The sequence below is a fragment of the Habropoda laboriosa genome, unplaced genomic scaffold (assembly GCF_001263275.1).
Source record: "Habropoda laboriosa isolate 0110345459 unplaced genomic scaffold, ASM126327v1 scaffold346, whole genome shotgun sequence".
NCBI classification, from domain to species: Eukaryota; Metazoa; Arthropoda; class Insecta; order Hymenoptera; family Apidae; genus Habropoda; species Habropoda laboriosa.
The window spans coordinates 653,660-665,142 of NW_017100529.1; the positions used below are offsets into that span (position 1 = coordinate 653,660).

Sequence of the window (11,483 nt, forward strand, 5' to 3'; positions counted from 1 at the left end):
CGAGAATGTGAAAGAGGCGGTGGTGGATTACATATGAAAGTTGAACACGAAAGATGATCGGATTCCACGTACTTAAAATCTTCTTGTTAATATTGTTATCGCGCATTTAAATGTAATCTAAATGTAATATTTGTATCGTATACGTGCTGTTCTCGTTTGAAAGTCGCTTGAAAAGTTCGCTTCCTATAAGCTGCTGTGAAATAACGTACAAGATACTAAACGAACTAATCGAGTCTATCGAATTTTACGAAAGTTGAAACAGAGTAAAGATATAAGAGTGAATGTTATTGAAAGCTCGTGGTAAAACGGCTAATTTTGACTCTTTATACAATTTTTCTGATTCATTTAAGATGCACAGTGTTTTCAATTTTTATATACCATACACCACCGGCCAAAAGTTTCGAACGATCTCTGCCAATTTACACCAATGTTGAGTATGCTACTCATTTTTTTTTTTGTTTTTTAATTTATAATTGTCGTCGTGGGATCAATAGCAATTTACTTCCGTTTCGATTGCTTTGCACAATGAAATATTACTTAAAGTTGTGAACTTTTTCCGCAATGCAATTACATAGTGATTCGAAACTTTTGGCCAGTACTGTATATCGTATTGTGGAGAAATAATAATTGCAGATAATTGTTAAATTGATGTGTCGATGTCACTTTTTCAACCATATCAGAACAGAACGATCCAAGCTTCTTTACAACGGTGTAAACTGTGTTTGTATATTGTGGATGTACGTATGCTTGAAAGATATATATTATAAATTGTATTGATTTTCTTTTATATCGCTAAGAATATTATGTATCGATGATTATTAGACGCGAGAAATCATTGTAGAAGATGCGTCGCGTATTTTAATATTACTTAGCGTTACACAAATACTTGTATAATTTTTCTATGACAATTTAGTTGTAACCTTGTCGTATGTTACTATTGCTAAAAAAAGAAAAAAAAAAAAGAAGAAACCTTTGCAATTTGTGTCATTCTAAGCTTAGTCCTGTGTTATTGTCATCGCAGATAGAATAAATTTTTTTTAAATAACATCTCTTGCTTACGCATCATTCTGCTGTAAAGTTTTAATTTTAACTGTTAATTGCCGTCCACCATTGAACGTTTCTTGCTAATTTGTACGGTTTTGTCAAATAAATTACAATTCGATCAATCTGTCTTGTTTATTTCATTCCTAAACGACAAGTGAAGAATTATTCGATCACAAAACGCTCTTAATTTATTAAATAAAAATCACATCTAGCAGTATAATAACTAGTCTATTTAAAATCATTTAAACCCTCGTTTAAAATCACAGAAAATAGTAGCAAAATTACAATAATTTTCACCTATAACACAAGAAAAAAACTTGAAAAAAATAGGGCACAGGATAAATACACAAATACCCAGAAATTTCAACCCTCAATTTCTGACAATGCATGCTAATCTCATCGAACCTTCCTACAGCAACAAATGAGACAAAAAGATCACTCAAAGGACCACTCAAAATACTGTGTACAAAAGCTATTCAACCATTTCACTGCTATTGGAGCCTTTTGACGCACCTCCATATTAATTAAAGCCATAATTTTCTCCTCTGCACTCTTCCACGTTAATTCAATAAAACAAATTTTAAAACGATACACCAAAAAAAAGAATAAGAAATATCCAGCCGTTGTGGAACACCTGAATCTGTCACGCGCGTTAAGTACCAAAATTTGAAAGGGTTAATCCTCGTCCTCAGCAGCGTCAGTAGCCTCCTCGGTGGCTTCCGTTTCCGTCACCGTTTCATCTTCCGTGCCCTCCATCTCTCCCTCCGTCTCTCCCTCCGTCTCAGGAGAGCCGTCCCTCATTTCCACGTCCTCCTCGCTGATAGTATGAATACCCGCCATTCCAGACGTCTCATCCTCCGCTTTCGGCTTGGCCACTTTTGGCAGGCGATGCTTGTAAGTCTTGTAAACGTCGTGAGCCATGTCGGCAGTATGAGCACGGAATTCTCGTCGCGCTGTATCGGTGAGGAAGCTTCTAGCAGCCGCACAATCGAGCGGTCTTTCCGTCGCGTAATGCTCGCTGGTGAAGTCTACGACTCTTGGATAATCGTCACAAGCCGCCAGGAACTCCGTGATCGACGTTTGCACCGCTCGACGTGGATCGAACGAGTCGATCACACGTTTCTCGCACTCTTCCGGCACGTGTCTGGTGAGCCTAGGGTCGAAGACAGGCGTAGTTTTCTCCAGAGGTTCAGCCTGGCCTAGATTTATGTGCCACGTGGTGCTGATAAACGTGCTGGTCATGTTGTCCGGGTTCAACATCGGCTCGTAGGAAGGCAGCTGAGGATTCTCCAGCTCGTAACCTTTCAGTATACCCGTGCCGAGGTTCTTATGGTAAGTGAGATAAGAATCTTCGTCTGGAGCGGTATGCGCACCCGGTATGAGCACGTTAGGCTCGTCGACTTTCCCCGGAGTGGTTCTCACAGGCTCCAGAAGGACCTTCTTCTTCCTCTCGCGAGTGCCTCCCTCCGCGAAGCTGAAATCTTCCTGTTCGAACGTGAACGTGACCGGTGTCAGTCGGAAATCGAGCCTCTGATTGGTGTTCAGCATTTTGATCACAGCGTAGATCAGGGAGTTCATGTTTCTGCAACGAAGCACGTAGATCGCGCCGTGATCTCTGTCGAACAACGGTGGACCAACCCAGCAAGGATCAGCCACGTAGTAACCGTCTTTCGCAGCTAGAGCTGCCAAGGTGATTCGGTTACACTCTATGAGAACGTTCGGTGATTCTTCGAAGGATTTCTGCAGCGCAACTGCTAGAGTCATTCGGTTTCGCGTGCCGTATAGAATTCCACAGATGCTTTCTTTGAAATCAATGGTCCATAGATGAGGGAAGATCTTGAAGCACGGTTGCAAGTTGAAGTTGTTGAAGTGCTTGGCGCATTTTTGCACGGAGCTTCGTAGACTCTCCGTGTAGTAAGAGTCTCCGCAGATCACTGCTGAATCCAAGATCGCTGGACCCCATCTCGAAGGATGACTGAGGTACTGCATTGCAAGGACAGCCACGCAAATGGCAGCTTGATTCTTTCCAGCTCGATCGCCGAATCTAGAATCGTGAGAGCCGATAGTGCCCCATACCGAGTAAATTAGATTGGACACTTCGACGGCGTAATTGTTCCAGAACTGCTTCACGTGCTCCTCCTTCGGTTCTTCTTGCTTCTTCTTCTTCGTGCCGGATTTCACGATATCCGGCGCGTGTCTGAAGTTCCAATGATAATCGAGGTACAACCACATGGGGTCTTCTTTGAAGGTCTTGAATGGAGGCACGTTGACCGTGTCCACGTGGAGTCGATGAATGAAGAAACCTGTGGTCTCCTCGAATTGATTGAAGCACATGTGCTTCACCATTAGGCACACCGTGGGGAAAATACACAGGCAAGCTTTGCCACCGTTCGACACTTTTCGTCCTCTCTCGTTGCATTGATAGGGATCCAAGTAGTAGTAGGCGTTCGTTAGCCTCGAATACCAGAAACCGTAGCAACAGTTGGTGAAATGCAAAATACCGCTCGCGTACGTTTTAAAGAACCTTCTCATGTGCTTTCTTACCTATGATTGATAAAAGAATAGAATCTTCACCTGCGTGCTTTTATGCAGGGTGAGTCTTGCAATTGGGATGAGTTGTATCTCTTAATTAACTAGAAAAAAAGGTCTACCTTGCTATCACTTCACATTTCTCAAAAAATTAGATTAAAAAAAAAACCTGTGACTGTAAAAACCTGTATAGTAATAAAGGAAACGCTAACCTGGACATAAAAATCGGTCCTCTGAGTCCGAGGATTGTAAGTGAGCGTCACCAAAGGGGAAGCACAGTCGCGAAAATCGAAGATTCTGTTCATCACTGTGACGTTACGCAGGATATGTTCTGTGTGAAATTTCGGCTCGGAAAATTCCCTGTAAACCGCCTCGGCAACCTCGACGATCTTGTCTATCATTCCTGGCATCGGGCTCTGAATGATATCCCTCTTCACCATAACTGCCAACACAGCCACGAAGTAACATCTTTTCACTTTCGGTTCGGTGACAGTGTCTCTGTTGCTCAGAGCAACCGTTCCAAGTACAAAGATCGGTTTATTAGACTCCGGTACAGTAGGTCTGAAGATTGCTTCCAGATCGTACGGTTCTGCCGGCATTCTATGAATTTCTGGCAACGAAGTGGCTGGAACGACAGGCTCGTGAAGACCTTGTCTATCGCTGCAATCGGGATCCATTTTCTGAGCGTACGACACTGTGATCACTCTCATCATAAAAATTGCTTCCTCGGGCTGATCAATTTCTCTGATAAGAAGCTTCAGAAACTCCTTCATATCCGTAGAAGTGACGATCCTGACGTTCTTCGTTCTTCGAATTGTCCACCAGGTGAAATAATTCTCGTCCTTCTTTAATACACCAATGTGAGAATCACCGCAAACTACGATCGCGCCGGTGTAACTGGGTGTATCGAACACTTTCTGCAAGGACATGGAGAGATTCCAGCCTTCGGTGCTGTAAAGAGTTCCATAATGCAGAGGTACGAAGACTACTCGAAAAGTGTAATTAGCTATCTCGAATTCGTGCAACAAGCCATCGGTCATATCGCCAACAGTTGAGTCTTCTGTGGCTAATACGCTGTCGAACGTGTAATCGACACAGGCGTCGAACAATCCTCTCACAGTTCTAACAGACCAGGTGATCGGATCGTGGATCAACGACCAGGCCATTACGCAAAGATCCAACGGTGTTGTGACTGCTGTGTGAATCTTGAACCTTCTGTCGTACACTTTCCTCCTGACCAACAGTTTCACCGCCTCGAACTCGTCTGTGACTGCTGCTGCCTCTCTCAACGAGGATTTCTTGAACTGTGCCAACACCGGAATGGTGATTTCGTTCTCCAGAACGATCACGTCGAACATGGAAGCGTTGTAGTGTTCGATAGGAGCGAAACCAGGGATCGTCATGTCGTACACCAGGCTAGTCGTCGACTCGTTCTTCACCCAATCGACCAGTTCGATCAAGGAAACCTCTGACACGGTGGACAGTTCCACTTCCGGTGGTTCTTCCACTCGGATCTCTTCCTCTTGTTTCTCCACGCATCGAACAGGTTTTCTCTTTCGTTTCTTCTTGCGTTTCCTCGTCTCCATGTGAGCTATAGCCACTGTGTAGATTCGATAAGGTTTCTTCGTGCTCTCCCCAACGTTAGCCTCGATTTTATCGATCATCGAGTTCAGATCGCAAAATTCCACGAAACAGGAGTAACCCTCTTCCACCGCGTTTACCTTGTCGTCGCAGGCGTAAGGATCGAACAAGTAGTATCGATCATTCGCGGTCCAGACTGCGTAGGAACCGTTGTTGAACACGATAATTCCAGTCTTGTCTTTCTCGAAGAAATTCTCCATGACGAATTCGAGCTCGTCGTCCTCGCAGTTCTCTGGATCGGCGTAAACTGCTTGTTTCGTGATCACGTTGTAAAGAGTGTCGAGGATCTCGACGTGATGGAACCATCGGTACGGCTTGAATCTGAGTTTTCCTGTTTTCTGATAGATCTTATCGCCGAGAAAAATCAATTCGTCCAGCATCTTTGCGGAGAAACGATCTGGATCCAGCTTGATCTTCGCCAGAATGCAGAGTAGAGCGGAGAAGAAGCAGGATTTGAAATGACACTCTTCGGTTTTGGCTCGATTCTCGAGACACATGTTACCTTGGAGCGTTCTAATTCGATCCTCGGTAAGCTTCAGATGAAAATGAAAATTTGTCTCAGAGAAATGTATTTAATAGTGATGGAAGGTTATTGAAAATTTCAATTTCTCTCGCGGATCTTTGTCCGTCAATAAAGTATCGTTGTTATTAAAATGGAAGAAAAAATAATTGGATTATTAACGTTTGAATAGTTCAGAGAAAGCTGAAAGCTCACTTTCAAACCAAAAGTATCCTGGAACGGTTTCTTCTTCTGACCACTCGTACTCTTCTTAATCGTCGTCGTTTCAGAGTCTATCGATCCTTGTTTCAAACTCCTCGACTTAGAATCCGAGCTTTTGTCTTCCTGAGGCACCTGTCACGCCGACGAAAATATCACAAATAACAAAGACACGAATCTTCCCTCTGAACACTCCAAAATACAAACCTGATCTTTCGCCTTAAAATTAGGGAAAAATAATTCCAACAGTAAATCCTCGGTGTTACAAAGAATCTTCTCCATAACAGCGTCTCCCTCGTCGCCCTTCGCCAACAAACACTTTCTCTTCTTCTTCTCGACGCAAGTCACAATTCTCCTATCCGAAGTCGGCGTTTTTATGATCGGACCCAGCGGTATCAAACTGGGTCGTATACGAATTCCAATAGGCACTTCCGGTACATTCGTACGAACAAACTCTTCAGCCCTTCTCTTCTCTTCTTCCCGCCTTTTTTCTTCCTCGTCTTTCATCGCTCTGTCGAGATCCTCGTCCTGAATGTATATATCGTTGATAGCTCTCAGAGGCATCAGACAGATCGGCAAAAGTCTGGAATACAGATATCTCTTCGGAGACAGTTTGATCATCTTCGAAGGTTTCGCGTCCTCTATAATGCCAGACGGCATGACCATCGTCGATCTGGCCAGAAAGATCGAGGACAAGCCACCCTTCTTTTTCACGTCCAATCTCGAGTCTATGGAGAACCTCGATACCAAGGACGGGATGGATCTCTTGGCTCGTTTCGCTTCGAGGAGCTTCAACAAGGTTTTACCGGATGGCATAACGTAAGGTGGAGGATGATTGTACTTTAATTTCTCTAATTCTATCTGTTCGTGCACCTCGTCGATGTGTTCCTCGCTGTCGTCGAGAACCTTCATATTGGACGTGAGTAGGATTAAATTTAACCTGTAAGGAGCGTCAGGTTGTTCCTGTTCGTTAACTTCTAGCAAAGGATCGATTATAGGTTTCTCTTCCTCCTCGAGAAAACCTTTCGCAGTTCTCTTACGTCCTTCGTCCTCCTCTTCCTCTTCCTCCTCCTCCTCTTCGTCCATCATATCGACTATATCCAATTCCGACTCCTCTTCGTCCTCCTCCGCTGCCCTCAATTCAGCGTCCAACTTGGCCAGATCCTCGTCCGTGATCGGCAGGAATCTCGTTTTAAACTGTTCGATCGTATCGTCCTCCGGAACTATTATCTCCTCGTCCACGGCGTACAGTCCTGGCTGTATCGAGTCCAAGCCCACGAAGTGAATGACGAAAGATGGATCGTTGAACTCCATGACACCGTAAAGAAGATCGGTCAGTTCGTTCAGATTAGCTGCCACCGCGAACGAAGCGGGATAGTCGCGAAGACGCCAACCCTCGGCGTCACTTCCGTAAGGATTGAACATGAAGAAAGAGGAACCCTCTTTCCAGACACCGTACATCAGTCTCTTATTCTCCAACACCAATTCTGGATATCGATTGAAATAACATTCGAGAGCTTCGGCGAGATTCGCCAAAGGACTCGCTTCTCCTTGAACGATCTTCATCTTCGCCTTGAAGAACACGTCATTTTCCCCCATTTTTAATCTGACCGGTAACATCGTCAAGTCCAAGTGACTCGGTATAGGAAGCAATTTCTCTCCCTCTTCTCCTTCTCCCTCAGCCTCCAGATCCTCCTCCTCCTCCTCCTCTCCCTCGCCCATCATTTCATCTTTAATCTCCTTTATCTCAGGACGTCCTTTCCTGATCCAATCTACAACATCGTCGTAAATTTTGTTGCTCACGTCAACCAGCTGATCGATATCCATATTTCGCCACTTCGTGGGTTCCTTTAGTTTCCTGTAAGCCAGAGCTGATAGAGCTGCTATTAATCCTTGCTTGCCTCTGGACTTTGGGGCGAAACTCGGATCCAGACAGTTCTTCGAGCCCTGAAGAACCAAACGTTGAGGATTTATCACTCTGTAGCCCTTGACCTTCCTCACGATTGGCTCCTCGACAGCTTCTTTCTCCTCGGTTACCTCGGTCCTCTCGTCCTCGTCCTCGTCCTCCGTCAAATCTCCAGCCTCGGCTCTCCACCTCTCCATATCCCCTTCCTCTTCCTCCTCTTCTTCTTCGCCAATTTCCTCTTCAGGCTCCTTCTTCTCTTCCGGCGGCACGATCACGTAAGTCAACGGTTCGTCGTCTGTCATCATGTACAACTCGGCGTTCCTTATCAAATCAGGCACCTGGACTGCGACGTCTCTCATTTTATCCCTATCAGCTCGTATCCTCGGTTTCATATCCACAGCGTCGTCCATCTTCGTCGTATACGTTGGTAACGCAGTTGGCGGAGCCTGTGGCCTACGATTCGTACCCTTTTCTCGATAGATCACCTTCTCCAACGGTCCACCAGGCGTGGTTCCTGTCTTCACGTACAGCACCCTGATTCCGTGGATCGTGAAAGGATCTCTGTCTCTGCTACCAGTGTTCTCCATGATGGTCTCCACCATCTGATTGATCGAACTGTTCATCGTCACGCACGCTGACTCTCCAGGCTTCAAGTAGCCGTCCAACTCGGCCATTCCACTCCTGAACCCTTCGTCGTCGCAGGCGAAAGGGTCCATGAAGTAGTAAGTATCGTCGTGCTTCCAAATCGCGTAGAAGAAACTCTTCATCTCGAGCAAACCGGTTACCTGGGACAGGAAGAACTCGCGTATTCCATCGGAGATGTCAAGTTTCCCCTTCTTCTGACCGTATCCAGGAACGACGTTCGTTCGAATCTTCACCTTGGCGGAATAAGCGCCAAGAATGATATCGCCCATGATATCGTCCAGACGAAGAACGAATTCCTCGTCGGTCAAATTTTTATCGAGCACGCGAACCAGATCGACGAAGTAGATGTTCGATTGATTGAAAATCAGGTCGACCAGAGCGCTGGTCCATTTATTCGCGTTTACCAAGCGCGAGTAGACTAGAGCAGCCAGAGCTATGATCATGTAGGTTTTGCCACGAAGAGGTGCTGGAATCGCCGGGTGTGTGACGTGATAAGAGCCTTGAACAACTGCTCGATACTTCTCTTGCACTTTGTAACCACTCGGTCGTCTCTGAGGGAGTTGGTGAATCGTTTCCTGCTTGTCAGTGTCGACTGGCTGAGTATAATGATCCACGCCGCTGATTGCTATAGCGTAGAGAACGAAGGGCTCGTTTTGCACGTTGCTTTTTTCTAGGACAATGAAGAGGAGTCCTATCAAATCCTTGACGAGGAACAGTTTGGCCGTTCCACTGACTCCATCGGGAGCTGGTTCGCAATTCTCCTTTCTCGCTTGGCCGTCGAATACGTTGTAGTACTTCGCGTCCTTCCAAATCGCCACGTTCAACACGGAGGAAGACAGAATTCCAGCGTTGTAACGTTTGAAAAATAAGTCTAGAGCCTTCACTAGATGCAACTCTGTGGGCTCTGTGGAGCGAAATTTGCCCGCGTAAGCGGCATCCTCGATGCTGACGTTCACCGTCAGCCTGTTTTGTACGACGAGTGTCCTCGTTAAGTCGAGGATCGAGAGGAGTCGTCGATCGTCGGTGTTAACGTCTTTGTACGATTCACAGTAAAACGTGTCCCCATCCTCGATTATTTGATCGATGACAGCTTCGTTCCAGCAACGGGATTTGTAGATCGTTGTGGCTGCGAATGCTGCGATCGCTGTTGCTCCTCCCTATCGGTAAAACGACGGATAACAGTGATAGAATCAACAGAGATTAGAATCGAATCTGTCGATCTAACGTGACTTTATCTTTGTAAACATATAAAGTAGGAAAAATTATGGTGGTAGAAATTTTATCGTCACGATCGAAAGATCTATCACAAGACGGACAGACGTTGGATTGGGTAAATTGTATACTTAGAGTGTCATAACTAAAATTCTTCCTAATCTGTGAATTATCTTAGATTTGAAATTGTACGTGGTTATTTTTTAAGTGGCTATCTTAGTTCCGATTAAATTTAATCGGAAAGGTTGGATATTGAATATCGGATTGAATTTTAATTCCGACAACCCTGGAGGAAACCAGTTCTAATGAGATTCACGTAATCGTCGTCGTTAATTCAGGTTCCGCGCCACATAGATTATGTGATCCAAGTCAACGGAAATAAAACTTGTGTTAGACAAACAAGGATATTCTTTAACACAGGGTTCGCGCGATGTACCAATGATAGAAGATTACGATTACTGTTTTCCCTTGATTAAACATTTTGATATAACTTTTTAATTTTCAAAATTTTCCAATAAAACGGCGACACCCTAAATTTTATACTGTTTCAAGGAAAAAATGAAAAAGAAGAAACATGACTGAAGAATTCATAAAATCGCCCTGTAAGAGTTAAGGTAAGACAATCCTACATCGTTGAAATTTCGTGTACCTGATGACCCCTGGATAACGGTGAAAATTTTGGCATATTGATATGAGTCAATCCTGCTCGAACGCCATATCTGACGCACGATGGAAGTTCTGGTCTAATTTCTGTCAAAGAGTACGTGTCATTCGGTAAATCGAGGTAAAGATTCAGATCTTTATACTGCTCTTCGAGCTCCTCGTCGAGTTCGTCGCTACTGGGAGCATTATCGTCAGCGGCTCGAACGACATCCGTCACTCGACCAATAGCGTTTATCGTCTCTGAGGAAACGACCTCGTCACATTCTGCGAGCTGTTTTAATTTCTCTCTAAACATTTGCCGCTTCTCTCGGTCTATCTCGAACACCGATTTCTCTCTAAGTTTCTTGTCTTCGTCCATTTCGGTGGTTTTACCTTACTTAACTTGGGAATTCGAACGATTTCGAAATAACAAATAAATTTGTATCTATTCCTAGTACTTTAAAGACACATTTCGTTTGATGTATAACCTACATCTTCTTTGGAAAGCTTATCAGAAATTTCATTTTAATTCAGCAATCATGTGTGCATACAATTTTCCCAACGTCAATAAATACTAAAAATTTTCATTTTTATGTATTTTCTGCGTTACTTAAAATTTTGACATGTTTGTTTAATTTAGCTATCGAGAATGACACAGAGTACGATGTGAAGTGAAGTATATGAGAAACAAACGACGAGGATTTATCGTAGACCTCCTGCCAGATTCACGAGGATTAAAAAATGTAACCATGTATAATTTCAACCCTGAAGAAACCTTCTCAAAATTCGACATGAATTTAACATAACAAATCAGTTATGTACTCTAAAAGACAATCAAAATGTTCGTCTACAGAACCATAAGAAACATGTTCCATTATCAATTCACCTATCAAACCAACAGACGTTAAATGCCCAATTTTCTGAAGAAGCTTTCCACTAATTTTCTCGTTAAAAAGTATGCAACGTAAAGATGATTGTCACAAGTACAGAAAATGGAAACAGGAACAAGCAAAGAAATCGAAGAAAACCGAGGAAGAAGAGAAGAGACGAAAACGCAAAGAGCCAGTGGTTGACTGCGTTGATGAGGATGAAATAGAACAGGCTCCAATTAAAACAGTGCTGAAAATCAATTATCGAAAATGCAAG

General features: G+C 44.0%; 1 protein-coding gene across 1 annotated transcript; it reads right to left on the reverse strand.

The window, feature by feature from the left end:
* Window positions 1-1,719: 1,719 nt before the first annotated feature.
* On the reverse strand, window positions 1,720-10,716 carry LOC108576532. Its single transcript, XM_017939543.1, has 5 exons — window positions 10,345-10,716; window positions 6,124-9,640; window positions 5,930-6,054; window positions 3,786-5,747; window positions 1,720-3,588 (listed from the first exon to the last, which is right to left on the reverse strand). Exons 1-5 carry the CDS (start codon window positions 10,714-10,716, stop codon window positions 1,720-1,722), a joined length of 7,845 nt encoding a protein of 2,614 aa, XP_017795032.1.
* Between the last annotated feature and the right edge of the window lie 767 nt (window positions 10,717-11,483).